The sequence below is a fragment of the Podarcis cretensis genome (genome assembly GCF_951804945.1).
Source record: "Podarcis cretensis genome assembly, chromosome: 12".
In the NCBI taxonomy this organism is placed as follows: domain Eukaryota; kingdom Metazoa; phylum Chordata; class Lepidosauria; order Squamata; family Lacertidae; genus Podarcis; species Podarcis cretensis.
In genome coordinates this window covers 2,619,690-2,638,130 of record NC_137181.1, presented here as the reverse complement: position 1 = coordinate 2,638,130, position 18,441 = coordinate 2,619,690, and the positions used below count along the sequence as shown (strand labels likewise).

Below are 18,441 nucleotides of genomic sequence, written 5' to 3'. Positions count from 1 at the left end.
TTTTCTTCCCGCCTCTGTGTGGGCAGGACATGGAGCGAAGCTGCAAGTTTTGGGTATGTCCAGCCTGGAGAAAGGAAGTCCGAAGGGTGACATGATAGCCAAATACCTCAAGGCCTGTCCCGTGGAAGATGGAGCAAGCTTGCTTCCTGCTGCTCCAGAGAAAGCGAACCCAAACCAACAGATTCAAGTGACAAGGAAGGAGATTGTGCCCAGACATTAGGAAGAGCCTAGGACTTGCTGATCAGAAGGTCGGCGGTTTGAATCCCCGCGACGGGGTGAGCTCCCGTCGCTTGGTCCCTGCTCCTGCCAACCTAGCAGTTCGAAAGCACGTTTAAGTGCAAGTAGATGTCTTATAAAAGATGTCTTATAAAAGTCAGATAGTTGTTTATTTCCTTGACATCTGCTACGAGGGCGTTCCGCAGGGTGAGCGCCACCACCGAGAAGGCCCTCTGCCTGGTTCCCTGTAACCTCACTTCTCACAGGGAGGGAACCGCCAGAAGGCCCTCGGAGCTGGACCTCAGTGTTTCCTGCTGCGTGGAGTTCCCCAAGTAAACAGTCCTTTTCCTTATTGGGTTAGCACGAGAGAGGCAGTGTGGTTTGAGTGAACCTGCTCCATTTGAACCGACCTGGACCCTGCAATTGTCATCAGAGCCCCTCTCCCTGAGAGGTCCGGAGGGTGGCAACACAAAAACAGGGCCTTTTCTTGGAGAATGCTCTCCTCAGGCAGGCTTACCTGGCCCCTTCATTCCTCTTTCAACCAGGCCGTGGCTGGTTAGCATTGGTTTTATATATACCATATATACACTATATATACACCTGGGGTTCACAGAATAAAATCAAGATATAAAACCAGAAAATACATAATAAAAACAACCACCCAATAGTGTCTCCCCCCCCCCCCCGGTGCTGGACCTCAGGGTCCAGGTCGCACCTCTCCCGAGCCAGATACCAGATAATACTTTATTCGGCTGTAAGCCCACAAGGTAAAACAAATCAATAGATAAAAATAGCATTTTACAATCTAAAATATCAACTAAAATATTTCAACGCATAATCTCCATCACACTACTTACAATCTCTAGATGTACCGTATTATGGCCTTGAAGATAAAGATGGTGCATAGAGTTTACTAGATTTTTAATAGTCATGCAGCATTCCATGAAGTCTTTTATATGAAAGAACTGAAATCAGGAATCTGGCAACCTGCAATGTTCTATAAGAGTCAATGTCCTGGAGTAGATAAGCTAGATGTAATTCAGGTGGCTTAGCAACAATTTCCAGAATGCTTGAACTCAGGATCCTTGATCGGGGAACAGTGTATAAGGGGCAATTAAACAAGATATGATAAAGGGATTCTATTGATTCCTCTCCCGAGCATGTGCAGAGTGCTTCCGCCTCCCGGGGCCACTGGGGCTGGCTGATCCCCTTCCCGACCCAGGTGGGGACTGCGTCTGCGCTGCCTCCCGCAGGATGGATGGATGGATGGATGGATGCAGGCGACCGGGCGCCGCCTGGCTCCGTCGCTCCTGCCTTTGCTGCGGGTGCGCGGCTCCTCCTCTTCCTTTCTGCCCCCCCGGCGGACGGCGGACCCCTCTCCGCCTTCCTCCGCCTTCTGATTCCGGGGCTTCCCTCCTTCCTTCCTTCCTTCCTTCCTTCCCTCCTTCCTTCTTTCCGGCGGCTTCTCCGGACGGATCCAGCCCACCTGCCCGCTTGCGATGGCCGCTGAATGGGATCCTTCTGCGCAGGTAGGGCGGGGAGGGAGGGGTTAATTTTCCTTGCAAATAAGCGGATTGCGGGATTTTTTTTGGGGGGGGGGAAGAGAGAAAAAGGCTCCAGGGGCTCAAGATTTGCGGGGAAATCCCGCGCCCCGCCTGTATTCCTGGATTGCAAGGGGCAGGGGCGCGCGCGCTCTGCACGACCCCAGAGGCACACGCGTTTTGGGGGAACGATCCGGGAGAGGAGGTCTTCCCTAGCGTTGCCACCACCCCTCTCTCCGTTTCCTTGGTGTAGGGCAGGCATCCCCAAACTCTGCCTTAGAATCATAGAATCCTAGAATCCTGGAGTTGGAAGAGACCACAAGGGCCATCGAGTCCAACCCCCTGCCAAGCAGGAAACACCATCAGAGCACTCCTGACATATGGTTGTCAAGCCTCTGCTTCAAGACCTCCAAAGAAGGAGACTCCACCACACTCCTTGGCAGCAAATTCCACTGTCAAACAGCTCTTACTGTCAGGAAGTTCTTCCTAATGTTTAGGTGGAATCTTCTTTCTTGTAGTTTGGAACCACTGCTCCGTGTCCGCTTCTCTGGAGCAGCAGAAAACAACCTTTCTCCCTCCTCTATGTGACATCCTTTTATATATTTGAACATGGCTATCATATCACCCCTTAACCTCCTCTTCTCCAGGCTAAACATGCCCAGCTCCCTTAGCCGTTCCTCATAAGGCATCGTATCCAGGCCTTTGACCATTTTGGTTGCCCTCCTCTGGACACGTTCCAGTTTGTCAGTGTCCTTCTTGAACTGTGGTGCCCAGAACTGGACACAGTACTCCAGGTGAGGTCTGACCAGAGCAGAATACAGTGGCACTATTACTTCCCTTGATCTAGATGCTATACTCCTATTGATGCAGCCCAGAATTGCATTGGCTTTTTTAGCTGCCGCGTCACACTGTTGGCTCATGTCAAGTTTGTGGTCAACCAAGACTCCTAGATCCTTTTCACATGTACTGCTCTCAAGCCAGGTGTCACCCATCTTGTATTTGTGCCTCTCATTTTTTTTGCCCAAGTGCAATACTTTACATTTCTCCCTGTTAAAATTCATCTTGTTTGTTTTGGCCCAGTTCTCTAATCTGTCAAGGTCATTTTGAAGTGTGATCCTGTCCTCTGGGGTGTTAGCCACCCCTCCCAGTTTGGTGTCATCTGCAAATTTGATCAGGGTGCCCTTGAGTCCATCATCCAAGTCGTTGATAAAGATGTTGAATAAGACTGGGCCCAAGACAGAACCCTGTGGCACCCCACTAGTCACTCTTCTCCAGGATGAAGAGGAACCATTGATGAGCACCCTTTGGGTTCGGTCAGTCAGCCACTTACAAATCCACTGAGTGGTAGCATAGTCAAGACCGCATTTTACCAGCTTCTTTACAAGAATATCATGGCGCACCTTGTCAAATGCCTTGCTGAAATCAAGGTAGGCTACATCCACTGCGTTCCCTTCATCTACCAGGCTTGTAATTCTGTCAAAAAATGAGATCAGGTTAGTCTGACATGACTTATTTTTCAGAAATCCATGCTCTCCAGCACAGCTGTCAACGTTTCCCTTTTTTCAAGGGAAATTAATAATAATAATAATAATAATAATAATAATAATAATTTATACCCCGCCCATATCTGGCTGAGTTTCCCCAGCCACTCTGGGCAGCTCCCAATCCAGTGTTAAAAACAGTACAGCGTTAAATATTAAAAACTTCCCTGAACAAATTCCCTTATTCCGAATAGGATTCCCTGCAAGAAAAGGGAAAAGTTGACAGCTATGCCCTCCAGCTGATTTGGGACTACAAGTCCCATCATCCCTGACCGCCGGTCCTGTTAGCTAGGGATGATGGGAGTTGTAGTCCCAAAACAGCTGGAGGGCTGAGTTTGGGGGTGCCTGGTGTAGCGGCTCCCAGAAGCTGGGGGTTGTTTTTGCGCTTTCTGCGGAGCATGCTCAAAGCGCAGGGTGGTTGGTGACTTGGCTGGCTGCTGGGGGCTCTTGGGCATGGGCTGCTGGTGGGGGCTCCTTTGGGGGGGCACTCATTTTCTCCCCATCCTTCTCCTTGGCACGGAAAGAGCAGACACTCAAGCGCTGCAAATTGTGCAAATTCTACATTTACGTCTTCCAAGGCAATTGGTCCAAGGTGGTATGCATAATCTTCCTCCTCCCCAGTTTGGAAGCTGCCCAGAGTGGCTGGGGAAAATATAATAATAATAATAATAATAATAATAATAATAATAATAATAATATAGTTTATCCTCACAACGATCCTGGGAGGTAGGTCTGGAGAAGAGGCAGTCTGTCCAAGGTCAGCATCATAGCTGAGGAGAGACTCGAACCCTGGTCTCACAGGTCATAGCCCAGAACTGTAACCACTGAGCCACACTGGCTTTCGCACACACAGAGAACGCTTTATTTCAGTCCATGGACCCAAAATACACAGTACAAACACTGGGTTTTGCTATATACACAACCAACAGTATAATTTAAGGTAAAGGGACCCCTGACCATTAGGTCCAGTCATGACCGACTCTGGGGTTGCAGTGCTCATCTCGCTTTATTGGCCGAGGGAGGCGGCATACAGCTTCTGGGTCATGTGGCCAGCATGACTAAGCCGCTTCTGGCGAACCAGAGCAGCGCACGGAAACGCCGTTTACCTTTCCACCGGAGCAGTACCTATTTATCTACTTGCACTGGCGTGCTTTCGAACTGCTAGGTTGGCAGGAGCTGGGACTGAGCAACAGGAGCTCACCCCATTGCGGAGATTCGAACCACCAACCCTCAGATCGGCAAGTCCTAGGCTCTGTGGTTTAACCCACAGCGCCACCCAAGTCCCTCAGACAGTATACCGGTAATTTAGAGGTCACTTAATCTGCTATCCTATAGACACACTTACCTGGGAGTAAGCCCCATTGAACTCTTTGGATGTGGCTCCTGAGTAGCCGTGACCGTAGAGTTATATTGCCAGAGAAAATGCACTTTTCAAAAGGGAAGCACCAGAACAAATTTTGCCTCCTCTCCTGCAATTAGAAGTGGGCTCTCCTTCATAAGTGTAGCAACAAAAACCAACAGCTGTTTTTTATTTACAGTACAGTGGTGCTTCGCAAGACGAAATTAATCCGTTCCGTGAGGCTCTTCGTATAGCGGTTTTTTCGTCTTGCGAAGCAAGCCCATTGACAGCTTAGCGGATTAGCGCTATTAGCGGCTTAGCGGATCAGCTGATAAGCGGCTTAGCGGCTTAGGAAAAGGGAGGGAAAAGGGAAAAAAACCCGCAGGAACTCGCAATACATTTTCGTCTTGCGAAGCAGGCCCATAGGGAAATTCATTTTGCGAAGCGCCTCCAAAACGGAAAACCCTTTCGTCTAGCGGGTTTTCCGTCTTGCGAGGCGTTCGTCTTGCGGGGCACGACTGTATTTATTTCTCAAGGTTTATATACCACTTGATTGGAATTGAAACCTCAAAAATGCTCATAGAAACAATAAAACATTGACATTTCAGTGAATAACAGTTTAAAAAAACAGCTATTCAAAACATTCAAACAAATGATAATGAAAATCAGCAAAAAGCTAAATTATACGCACTCTCAACATTGCACATGTCTGGATAGGCCAACAACTACTGAAAAGGCACCTCCCTGATTTCAATGGGCAGGGAGTTCCACAGTTCCTTGTGGGACCTTAAAGATTTTGATTTGGCTCCACTGGTCTAGGTCCCCTGCACAAAGCAGAAGAAAACCAGCTTGCTCCTTCTTCCACGTGACAGCCCTTTAAATATTCGAATTCTTAAAAGCCTGAACTCTTCTTTTTTTAAATAATTTATTTTATTAGGGTTTGTAAAGAAAAATACTAAGATTATTATCAAACATCTTTTCTTTTGTCCAAAATAAAGCATTAATTTAAAGGCAAAAGAGAGAGAGGAAAAAGGGAAGGAAGAGATAGAGAAAAGGGAATAGGAAAAGATTTAAAAGAGAGGGGAAAGTTAAGAAGATAAAGAACACTTCTGACACCCTTGGTGCCCTTTTCGTAAATGTCGTTTTGTGTGCGTGCGTGCGTATGTATATGTGTGTGTGTGTATATATTACCAACCACCAAAACACAAAACAGTGAAACCCCCCAGGCGGCTGATACATTGGGTATACAATATTCAATAATATACATAATGCATACTCAATAATTTTCAATAATAACATATTCAAATCAACCATATGTACACTTCTATATACCTTAACACTCTTCCTTCCGCAAGGTTTATTTAACATTTAACATTCTTTCCATTTTTTTTATTAATTTTCCAAATTTATGACAAACACACAAAAAATAAAAAGCATATTAAAAAAGAATAGCATACAAACATATAAAACATCTTACTATTAAAAATCCAATTTGATTTCCATTGCTAAGCGACTTCCTCGAATCCTCCCTAACTGAGTTTCATTCAGTCTCATTGTAGCAATTTTCCAATATCCACTTTATTCAAAACAAAAAAAATTCCTTCCAGTAGCACCTTAAAGACCAACTAAGTTAGTTCTTTGTATGAGCTTTCGTGTGCATGCACACTTCTGAAGAAGTGTGCATGCACACGAAAGCTCATACCAAGAACTAACTTAGTTGGTCTTTAAGGTGCTACTGGAAGGAATTTTTTTTGTTTTGACTATGGCAGACCAACACGGCTACCTATCTGTAACTAACACTTTATTCAAGTTACAGATAGGTAGCCGTGTTGGTCTGCCATAGTCAAAACAAAATAAAAAAATTCCTTCCAGTAGCACCTTAAAGACCAACTAAGTTAGTTCTTGGTATGAGCTTTCATGTGCATGCACACTTCTTCAGATACACTGAAACAGAAGTCACCAGACCCTTCTATATAGTGAGAAGGTGGGGAGGGGTATTACTCAGAAGGGTGGTGGGAATGGGTGATTGGCAGATAGCAGTGATGAGCCTGTTGATGACTCTTAATGACTGCAATAGGTCTTACAGGACCTTCTCACCCCTTGCTTTTTCCTGTAAGACCTATTGCAGTCGTTAAGAGTCGTCAACAGGCTCATCACAGCTATCTGCCAATCACCCATTCCCACCACCCTTCTGAGTAATACCCCTCCCACCTTCTCACTATATAGAAGGGTCTGGTGACTTCTGTTTCAGTGTATCTGAAGAAGTGTGCATGCACACGAAAGCTCATACCAAGAACTAACTTAGTTGGTCTTTAAGGTGCTACTGGAAGGAATTTTTTTTATTTTGTTTTCACTTTATTCAAATTACTATCTTCCTTCCTTTTCAATCCATACCATTATATGATTCAACATATTTTAATCCTAGGCCAGTTTGGTACTTGCAAGCATTTCAGCTTAGGTTGTATTATAATATTTGGCTAAATATTCCTTAAATTTCTTCCAATCTTCATAACTTTTAGCATTTTAATTGCCCCAAATTGTTCAAACCTACTCAAATCATTCAGTATCTTCTCAAACCAATCCTCCCCTTTCTCATTGACCTTTCATTCTATGTATCTTCACAGTTAGGTATTCCAAAATTATAATAAACCAGGAAGAGGACCTCTTTAATAAAGAACAGGGAAAGTTTCTAATTTAGTTGAAAAGCTATTGTAAAGAGTTACATACATTGGTAGGATTGACAGAAAACTTGTGGTAAAAATTTGAACTGTGGATGGACAAATGATTTATAAAAATAGAGTTATGAAATGGATGCAGAGGGGAAAATCACTGCATTAAGATGTTGCACTGGTTGGAGGGGATGCTAAGCAGCATGTCGGGGCTGCCGTCGTCCTGGTGCGAGGAGTTCCATCGGCCCTTCCCCGCCCCAGAGAGAGGGAGGGAGGGGGACAGACTCTCGCCCACGCTGCCCGCCAGCCCGGCAGGAGGTGGTTGCAGCGCCACTGAAGCACCGCCCTTCTGCATCCCTCCGCATCCCCTCCTCTTCCTCCTCCCTCAGGCCACCGCTGCCGCCTCCAGCTTCCCCTGGCAGTGCGGCGAAAATCTCGCAAGAGAGGGGCTGCCGTCCGCCCGCCCGCTGCCACCCATCTCCTCACGACACGTCCCTGAGGGGGAAAAGGGAGAGATGAAGACGCGGCAGCTTGTGCGTGCGCTCTCTCTCGCGGCGGAGGACCCCGAGCTGCTGCTTCCCCCCCGAGCCGGGCGAGCATGAAACCCGGGAAATTTAAGGGACATCATCAATCCGGGACAGCAGCAGGACACGGAGCTGGGATAAGGGAGTTTCCCGCCAAATAAGGGACGCTTGACAGCTATTTTATTGTTGTTAGCCGCCCTGAGCCCGGCTTCGGCTGGGGAGGGCGGGATATAAATAAAATTTATTACGATTATGATTATGATTCTGCCGCTGCCTCTGAGTATCTTCCCTTCCTGTCTTTGCCAGCAGGGTTTGGAATGGGGCAGGGGGCCGCTGCAGCCCACCCCGGTGCACCCTTGCTTCCTCCCCAAACGGAGCTGCGGCGATGCTGCCGGCCGGCCGGCCGCTGAGATCTCCCTCTGGACGGTGGTGGCCGCCATGCAAGCGGTGGAGAGGAAGGTGGACGTCCACGCTGGGCGGCTGCTGGCGCTGGAGCGGAGGGCGGGTCTGGCCGAGAAGAAGCTGTCCGGGACGGAGAAAGCCATGGCGGAGTTCAGCCACCACCTGGACGCGCTGGGGACCCTCATCCAGGAATACGGGCAGCTCCAGAGGAGGCTGGAGAACATGGAGAACCTGCTCAAGAACCGAAACTTCTGGATCCTTCGCCTGCCCCCAGGGTCCAGGGGGGAAACCCCCAAGGTAAGCAGCCGGGATTCGCACAGAGGTAGATCTTCATCCAGGGGAAAAGCTCTGTATAGCCAGAGGCTTCTGCTGATATACCGTATTTTTTTGCACCATAACACTCACTTTTTTCCTCCTAGAAAGTAAGGGGAAATGTCTGTGCGTGTTATGGAGCGAATGCCTACGGGTGGCGGGTGGGGGGATCTGCTGCAGTCGTGAGCAGAGGATCCATGGTTCCCCTTCCTTCCCTCCTCCGTGGCTCGCTTTGAAACAGCAAAGCGGGAGAAGAGCCGCTGAGTGGGGAGGAGAGAGGGACAGAAAGCCTGCTTGCTTTAAAGGAGCAAAGCAGGAGAGGAGAGGAGCCGCTTTGACGAGTCACCCCAAATTCACCATCAGATCACATAGCATGTCCATTGCTACAGCTTGCACCAAAGAAATCACACACTCACTGTTGCCTGGGGCCGCAGTGGTGCAAAAACGTGGTTACAAAGCATGGATCCACATGGATCCTCAGGATTTTTGCATTGGGCTACCCCAAACTCACCGTCAGATCACATGTCTGTGGCCACAGCATGAACCACAAAAATCATACATCCACTGTTTCGTTTAGAATATTTTTTTTCTTGTTTTCCTCCTCTAAAAACTATGTGCGTGTTATGGTCAGGTGCGTGTTATAGAGCGAAAAATACGGCAATAATAATTTATTATTTGAACCCCGCCCATCTGGCTGGGTTTCCCCAGCCACCCTGGGCGGCTCCCATCCGAATACAGTCGTACCTCAGATTACAGACACTGCAGGTTGCGTTTTTTCAGGTTACGGACGCTCCAAAACCTGGAAGTACCGGAACGGGTTACTTCTGAGTTTCAGTGGTCGCGCATGCGCAGAAGTGCTAAATCACGTTTTGCGCATGCGCAGATTTGCAAGCCGTGCATGCGCAGACACGCAGCTGGGGGTTGCGAACACTGCGGGTTGCGAACGTGCATTCCACATGGATCATGTTTGCAACCCAAGCATCCACTGGTGGAATAAAATTGCCAGTGGTTATTGCCAAGTTATTACAGGGATAATAATAATAATAATAATAATAATAATAATAATAATAAATATTTATACCCCACCCATTCTGCTGAGTTTACCCAGCCACTCTGGGCAGCTCGCAACAGATTAAAAAGAGAATAAAACATCAAATATTAAAAACTTCCCTAAACACGGCTGCCTTCAGGTGTCTTCTAAAAGTCAGGTAGTTGTTTATTCCCTTGACATCTGCTGGGAGGGTGTTCCACAGGGCAGGTGTCACCACCAAGAAGGCCCTCTGCCCGGTTCCCTGTAACCTCACTTCTCGCAGCGAGGGAACCGCCAGAAGTTCCCTCGGAGCTGGACCTCAGTGTTTCCTGCTGCAGGGAGTTCCCCAAGTAAGCAGTCCTTTGCCTTATTGGGTTAGCACGAGAGAAGGCAGTGTGGTTCGAGTGAACTATTTAGTTTAATTAAGTCAACAAAATTGATGAACTGGATCCATTCTGCCCCCCACCCTGCCTCGGAGGGGTGTTGTGGTGATTCGGTGAGGAAAGGGGAAGGCATGTACGACCCCTGATAGGAATGCAGGAAAGGGGAGGTTTTTGATGTTTCATGGTGTTTTCATATTTTGCTTGGAAGCCGCCGCCCCCCCCCCCCCCCCGGAGACCAGGGCAACCCAGTCAGATGGGCAGCATATAAATAAAATTGTTGTTGTGAAATAAATATTGTATTTCAAAGTAACGGTGTTGCCACAGATGTAATGAATAACCCTCCATTTATTCATTCCTTTGGAATACATCTGAAGGCAGCCCTGTTTAGGTCAGCTTTTAATGTTTGAGGCATTACTGTATTTTAATATTTTGTTGGCAGGGGAAGCCCAGCCAGATGGGCGGGGTATAAATAATAATAATAATAATAATAATAATAATAATAATAATAGTTTTACATGCCTTCCCAGGTGCCGGTGACCTTCGACGAGGTTTCTGTTTGCTTCTCAGAGGAAGAGTGGGGGAACCTGGACGAAGACCAGAGGGAGCTCTACAAGAACGTCATGAAGGGGAACTACGAATCTCTGGTCTCACTGGGTAAAGAGAACCCTAAAACAACAAAGCCGGTTGTCGTAAAATTCAGGGCAGAAAAAAAGAATAAATCCTTCTTCACGCAGCACCTAGTTAAATTGTGGAACTCCCTGCCACAGGAGTCAGAGATGGTCACCAACTTGGGAGGGCTGTACAAGAGGATTTGACAAATTCTCTTTTTTAAAAATCATTTTTATTGATTTTCCAATAAAAAAAAAATCCAATGAATATATCCAATCATAATACTTCAATTAAAATAAAAAACTAAAATAAAAAAGACCAAATTATAGTCCAAATTATATTTATTAATTTTTTGGAGCTCCCCACGGTCTGGATCTCCGAAGCATATCTCCACATCTTAGTCCTGCTTCTCCTTGTTATTTCCATATTTTCCACATCTCGTTTTAAACGCCTCATAATTCTTTGTTCCTGGGTCCATTATTCTCAGCCGTGTCGAACATCATGTACTTTCATCCATCGAATACAGCTTTGTTAATACAGTGGTGCCCCGCAAGACGAACGCCTCGCAAGACGGAAAACCCGCTAGACAAAAGGGTTTTCCGTTTTGGAGGCGCTTCGCAAAATGTCTTGCGAGTTCCTGCGGGGTTTTTCCCCTCCCCCCCCCCTTTTCCTAAGCCCTAAGCCGCTTATCAGCTGATCCGCTGATAAGCTGCTTAACAGCTGATCGCTAAAAGCCGCTAAACCGCTAATAGCGCTAATCCGCTAGGCTGTCAATGGGCTTGCTTCGCAAGACGAAAAAACCGCTATACAAAGAGCCTCACGGAACGGATTAATTTCGTCTTGCGAGGCACCACTGTATATATTTTTCCAAAGCTGGGATTTGACAAATTCGCGGAGGAGGTGCAGGCTATTGATGGATCCTATCTATGATGGCTACGCTCTTCCTGCACGGCCATAGGCAGACATCCTTCTGAATATCAGTTGCTGGGAACCGCAGGAGGCGAGAGGGCTCTTGTGTTCGAATGCTGATTGCGGGTTTCCCACTGGCCGTGGCAGCAGAGCGGAGCCATTGTGGCTAGTAGCCAACACTAGCCCTCGCTTGGGTTACTGCAAATCCTCCGGATCCTGCCAGGTATTTGTCGGTAAACATGAGGGCTAGAAACTTGATTTGAGAAGGAATCCATAACCCTTGGAAACCTTAGGATGCCCCGTTCTCTCTGAGGACCGTCATGGGATAAGTACCGTATTTTTAGCTTCATAAGACGCACTTTTTTCCTCCTAAAAAGTAAGGGGAAATGTCTGTGCGTCTTATGGAGCGAATGTGTGGTCGGTCGCTGGCTCCCTTGCCCGGTGTGATGGCCTGGGAATCCGATTCAGAGGCTGAACCGGAGGAATCCCAGCCTGCACAGGAGTCCCCGCCTCCAGGGCCGGCTGAACTGGGGCAGGGCCTTGATTCTGAAGCGCCTGCACCTGTGCCGGATCCTCAGGAGCAGGCACCAGGTGATCCCACTCTGGCTCCACAGGTGGTTGAGGACTCAGTGCCTACAGGTGAGTCTCCCCCTGGGTCCAGTAACCCTTCAGCCTCTCCTGAACTGCAGAGGCTCAGGGCAGAGAGGCGAAGGGAACTGGTTTCTCCCAGGAGGAATGCTCGCCTTAAGGCCAGGAGAGGCGGGTCTCCTGGGGGCCGGGACCGCCCCTGGCCTCAGAGAAGATAAAGGAGCAACGTCGTTGATGAGCTGTTTCGGCCAGCATCCAGTCCTGTTTCCCCCAGAGTCCCTGTCCTTGCCCAGCTTCCCGCTATGGACCCCGCTTCGCCCTAGGAGGACTGTCTGCCGACCCTCAACTCAGGTCCTGGACCTCGCCCCACGGTAACCTCCCCCCCCCCCCCCCGGATCAGCACACCCAGGCCTCCATTGTTGAATGTTCTGCAGACGGAGGCCGTTTGTTTCCCCAGCGACATGTGACTGGCTGATTAGATTATCTGTCTGGAAACGGTAGAAACGGCTCCCTTTCCTTAAGAAGCTGCAGAACTGTGAGTTGAACCCCATAAAAACAGGATTTTTTTCCCTTTGCAAAGTAAGCTCAACAACTTTGAGCTGATCCCCCCAAAATGAGGCTTTTCCCCTTTGCAAAAGAAGCTGCACAACTGTGAGCATATCGCCCCAAAAAACAGGGCTTTCCTCCTCTAAAAACTAGGTGCGTCTTATGGTCAGGTGCATCTTATGGAGCGAAAAATACGGTTAATTCTTTGGTCTTGCCTTTCTTCCCTTCCTCCTCAGATTACGCCATTGCCAAGCCTGACCTGCTGACCCGGATCGAAGCTGGGCAGGAGCAGGCAGCTGAGGACGAAGAGGCTCCTAGGAGCATCAGCCCAGGTAGGTTAAGAGAGTTGGGATTTCTTCCCTCCGTGAGCTGGGAACGGGGAGAAATCATGGAACCAATTGATTAAACCCTTATTGGTCAGTTTACCTGGAGGTTCCGAAGCTTCCTATCTTGACTTCCAGAACGGATTCCATTTGACTTCCAAGGTACAACTGTAATAGTAATGAAAAGAATTGTGGAATGGATAAAAGTGGAATGCAGCTTAGAATGGTGGGAAGTTGACTTTTGAATTATGTATTAAATCTGATGTTCATTTGTTAAAAGAAATTCTAAAACTCAATGAAGATTCATTGGCATAGTGCAGGCATAGGCAAACTCGGCCCTCCAGATGTTTGGGATTACATTTCCCATCATCCCTGGCTAACAGGACCGGTGGTCAGGGATGATGGGAATTGTAGTCCCAAACATCTGGAGGGCCGGAGTTTGCCTCTGCCTGGCATAGTTGTCCAGAAGGAAATGCAGCCAATGAACTGGCAAAGGTTCCCAACTCCTTAGCGTGAGGCTTAGCAGAGCATTTTGGTTTCCCTTGCTTGGAACTGGAGATTTTGATCATCTGTCGCCTTACTAATATGGTCTACCATTGACGTAGCCACAAGGAAGATTTATCCCAGGATAAAGTTCATTGTCATCTGAGGCCCTCCTTTGTGTGATCACTCAACGAGAGGTCCGGAGGGTGGCAAGACGAGAACGGGGCCTTTTCAGTGGTAGCTCCCGATTTGTGAAATGCTCTCCCAAGGAGTGCTGCCTGTTGCCACCATTACATATCTTTCAACTCTGGGCAAAAACATTCCTTTTTCATCAGGTCATTGGCTTTTCTATTGTCTTTTTTGTGTGTGGGATGTTTAATCTGCTTTTAAGCAGAATTGTAGTTTATATTCTTTTTTTAAAAAAAATTGGCCTACAACTCCCATGATCCCTAGCCAGCAGGACCAGTGGTCAGGGATGATGGGAATTGTAGTCTCAAAACATCTGGAGGGCCGAGGAAGGCTGGTTTGAAATATTGTAAGTTGCTTTGAGCAAAACAAAACGCGATGTATGGGCATGGGGAAATCAATTAATGTCCTTTCCCCCTCTTTGCATGCAGAATTCCCCGCACCCAGAAATGACACTGTCTCTCTTGTCCAGCGGGAAATTGTTCCTTCGGTAGTGGGCGAGTGGGATTCGGGAGAAAGTGGGGCACCCCCGGACGAAAACCCAGGTGAGTTGAGGCCAGTGTGCCTCTGAAGAGAGGAATCGAGACCCACCTTGTCCCCTCTTGGCAAAATGTCCCTGTGGCGGATCAGGGTCCTGTGCAGGCTCAGTGCATCAGCTGGCTAGAGGCGGCAGGAGCACATAGATGATAATTAAAAATATGAACCACAGCAATGTAAGATCTGGACAAGAAACACTGACCAAGGAGTGCAGGAAACCACTTTGATTAAATTGTATAAATTTGGGATTAATTGGAATTATCTTGATATGAATTGGAATCTGTACAGTTGGCAAAACTGTGATAATATTGAGTAAATATTGGAAAATTAATTTAAAAACTTTTTTTTAAGAGACAGCAGTAGCACTGGTGCAGTTGCAAAGTGCATGCAGCTGTTGAAGCCTGCTAGCGGGGCAGAATTGGAATGGGGCGGCTATGGCCAGGAAGTACATATACATATATATATATATATATATATATATATATATATACAGTGGTACCTCAGGTTAAGTACTTAATTCGTTCCAGAGGTCTGTTCTTAACCTGAAGACCACTTTAGCTAATGGGGCCTCCTGCTGCCGCCATGCCACCGGAGCACGATTTCTGTTTTCATCCTGAAGCAAAGTTCTTAACCCGAGGTAATATTTCTGGGTTAGCGGAGTCTGTAACCTGAAGCATATGTAACCTGAAGCGTATGTAACCTGAGGTACCACTGTATATATGTGTGTGTGCGTGTGTGTGTGTATTATTTCAATTTAACAACATTTGCACCAATTATGAATTCATATAACAACTTCCCTCCCCCCACAATCTGTGGTTAATTTCCTGTTTCCTTTTTTTCTGCTGCATATTCTGATTCCTCCTTATTCTTTTCATGCCATTTTCTATTCCACTTTTTCAGTTTCTGCTTCGATTATTCCAACCCTGCTAACGTTTTAAGCTGTTTACAATAGTTTTTCATATATTCCACCCATTTTCCCTATTCCTCCTTAAAGGTTTTTATCTTCCTGGTTTCTGGGCAGAAATCACCCATGAATAAATTTATCTCATCTTTTGGTACTTATACACTGATTATTCCTAGTGAAAAGGCTTCTGGGGTTTTTTAATGAAAGATTTTTTTCAACGTTTCCCCCCCATTTCATTATAAATCATCTCCCAGTAGTCTTTCGCTAATTTACACGTCCACCACATAAGGTACCCTCATTTCCCTTCCATTTCCAGCAGGTTTTCTGTCTCCGATATATACAATTTTGCTAGTTTACAAGGCGTCAGATACCACCCCTGTATCGTTTTCATACAATTCTCTTTCGGCGTATAACATGATGTAAGTTTTAAATCTTTTCCCCCCACAACCTCTCCCATGCACACATTTCAGTATTAGGTCCAGCGTATCATTGCTGATTTTACCAGCTCATCTTTAGTCGCAGCGTCCTGTTCTCACTGTGGTCCACCAGATCCCTCTACCGGGAAACTTTGCAAGCAGGATTCGAACACGAGAGCCCTCTCCAGTAAGAAGTGACATGGTGGATCCTTATGAAATTATACGTGGCATGCTTAAAATCTCCAAGGAAGGAGAGTTCACCACCTCCTGAGGGAGTCAGTTCCGCTGTCAAACAGCTCTTACTGTCAGAAAGTTTTTCCTCATGGTCAGTCAGAATCTCCTTTCTTGTAACTTGAAGCCATGGGTTCTAGTCCTACCCTCCAGAACAGGAGAAAACAAGCTTCCTCCCTCAGCCCTTGAGATAAGTTTGTTCCCCTCTCGTAAGACATAATGATAATAATAATAATAATAATAATAATAATAATAATAATAATAGATTTTATTTATACCCCGCCCTCCCTAGCCAGAGCCAGGCTTAGGGCAGCTAACACCGGTAAAATTAGAGTAAAAACCTAATAGGGGAAAAAACAAACCCAATTTAAAATACAGGTTAAAATGCAATTTAAAATGCAGCCTCATTTTAAAAGTAGCCCATGGATCCAAACCGTAAGGGGAGGGAAACATAAGGGTCAGACAGAGTCCAAACCAAAGGCCAGGTGGAACAGCTCTGTCTTGCAGGCCCTGCAGAAAAATGTCAAGTCCCGCAGGGCCCTGGTCTCTTGGGACAGAGCGTTCCACCAAGTCGGGGCCAGTACTGAAAAGGCCCTGGCCCTAGTTGAGACCAATCTAACCACCTTTCCACTTGGGACGTCCAAAGTGTTGTCATTTGTGGACTTTAAGGTTCTCCGCGGGGCAGACCAGGAGAGGCGGTTCTGTAGGTACGCGGGACATTCCATGAAGCTGGCTGTTGGAAGAATCATGACAGATAAAAGAAAGTCCTCCTTTGGGCAGCATTGTTAAACTGTGGAACTCCCTGCCACAGGAGGCAGCAATGACCACCAACTTGGATGGCTTTAAGAGAGGGCTGGACAGATTCATGGAGGAGGAGGAGAATGCTATCGATGGCTACTAGCCAGGATCACTTTGCGTTGCCTCCACAGTCAGGCGGCGATGCTTCTGAATCCAAGTGGCTGGAAACCGCAGGACGTGACAGGGTTCTTGGGTTCGAATCGTGCTTGCATCTGGTTGGCTACTGCGAGAACAGAATGCGGGACTAGGCAGGCCATAGGTCCTCACATTCTTTTGTTGCTGCAAAGTTGGGGGAAATGAATTCACCCCACACCCCATTACCACCACCCCAGTAACAGCTGGAAAATTTATTTTCCCAAACTCGTTCCGCCTCTGACCTGGTTTCCCTCTCCCTACAGATGCCACCCTCTTTGCCCAGGTGCCCGCCAGGCCAGAGGTGAGGCCTGGGGACCTGGCACAGTACAGTGCATTGCCAGAGGCCTTGGACCAGGCTGTCTTCCACTTCCCTGAGGAGGGCCTGGCGTGCGTGGACGGGCAGGCGTCCGGCGGCAGCCTGGAGGAGCCGGCCGCATGCGGGAGCGACTTTGCGGACTTCACCACTATCATCGTGCCCGAGGGGGCCCTCCCCGGCGAGGCCCCGTACGTCTGCGCCGACTGCGGGAAGAGCTTCCTATATGAGGAGCAACGTGCCCTGCACCAGCGGACGCACCCCCGAGCCTCCCCTGAAGGGAGACCCGCCTCGAGCCTGCGGCCGGGGGGCGAGGCGTACCCCTGCCCCGAGTGTGGGCGCTGCTTCCCTCACCAGGCGAGCCTCAGGAAACACCGGCTGTGGCACTCGGGCGAGCGGCCCCACACGTGCTCCGAGTGCAACAAAAGCTTCCGCCTGAAGATCAATCTCCGTCTGCACCAGCGGAGCCATGCGGCGGCCGCAACGGGCCTGGTGGCGAAGGCGGGCTCCTATATCTGCGGCGAGTGCGGGCGCAGCTTCAACCACCACTCCAACTTCCTGCGCCACCAGATGATCCACACGGGCGAGCGGCCGTACGCCTGCGGCGAGTGCGGGAAAACCTTCATCCGCAAGGAGCACCTCGCCACCCACGGGAGGCTGCATACCGGCGAGCGGCCGTACCAGTGCCCGCTTTGCCAGAAGAGCTTCACCCGCAAGCAGCACCTCGTCGGACACCAGCGGCTCCACGAAGGCGGAGATCCCTGGCTGGACGGCCATTCGGGGCAGAGGCCGCTCCGGAGCCAATGGGGCAGGGCGAAGACGCGGGCGGAGGCTGGCGGTGCCCCCCGCCTCAGGCAGGAGCAGTTCCCCCCTTAAATGCTCGCTTTGGGCACTGCCAGGGCACCCGGTGCTGGGACTTAGTGGGATGCAGGCTGGGGAAGCAGTTGTGGACTGAACCGTTGCAGTCGCCAGAGCTGGAGATGGAGAACAAAGCCTGCGGCTCGAAGAGGTTTCTGTTACCGATTTTGTTACTTCGAAAGGGGGGGGAAATTAAGATTTCTGCCGACTTTCTCGACGTTGGCCAAGGCCGAGAAAACGAAACTGGCCCTCCTTGTTTCATTTGCTAAGTCTTGGTGGTAAAGTGTCGTTCCTCAACCCGCTTGACGGCCGTCTCGGTGTCTTGCTTCAAACGAATTCCTTTTCTAAAAAGGTTTTGTGGGCCTCGGTTCTGAACCCTCAATCTTTCTCCCAACTCAGCAGCTGCAAAGGGGGCTGGGGAGAGCTTCGTTAATGACGAACCCCAGAATCTGGGATCCCCTCAAAACTGGCGCCAAAGTTTTGCGGTCGTTCCGCAGCAGAAACGTGAAGCCATGAGTTTGAGTTCTACCCTCCAGAGCAGGAGAAGACAAGCTTGCTCCATTTTCCATAGCAGTTCGTAGTTAACGAAGCTGCCGGGGAGGTTTGTTTCGTTGGGGTGGGTGGAGGTAATTCCCCACTTTTAATTTA

At 48.4% G+C, this 18,441-nt stretch overlaps 1 protein-coding gene across 2 annotated transcripts; it reads left to right on the top strand.

The window, feature by feature from the left end:
- Positions 1-1,555: 1,555 nt before the first annotated feature.
- On the top strand, positions 1,556-18,093 carry LOC307199165 (zinc finger protein 783-like). 2 transcript variants are annotated; one of them, XM_079946875.1, is made up of 6 exons: positions 1,556-1,745; positions 8,140-8,529; positions 10,485-10,611; positions 12,846-12,941; positions 14,033-14,146; positions 16,886-18,093. In XM_079946875.1, exons 1-6 carry the CDS (start codon positions 1,716-1,718, stop codon positions 17,809-17,811), a joined length of 1,683 nt encoding a protein of 560 aa, XP_079803001.1. In that variant the 5' UTR covers positions 1,556-1,715; the 3' UTR covers positions 17,812-18,093. The 2 variants fall into 2 exon arrangements, with proteins under 2 accessions (XP_079803001.1, XP_079803000.1); XM_079946874.1 differs by having other exon boundaries at positions 8,137-8,529.
- Positions 18,094-18,441: the final 348 nt, after the last annotated feature.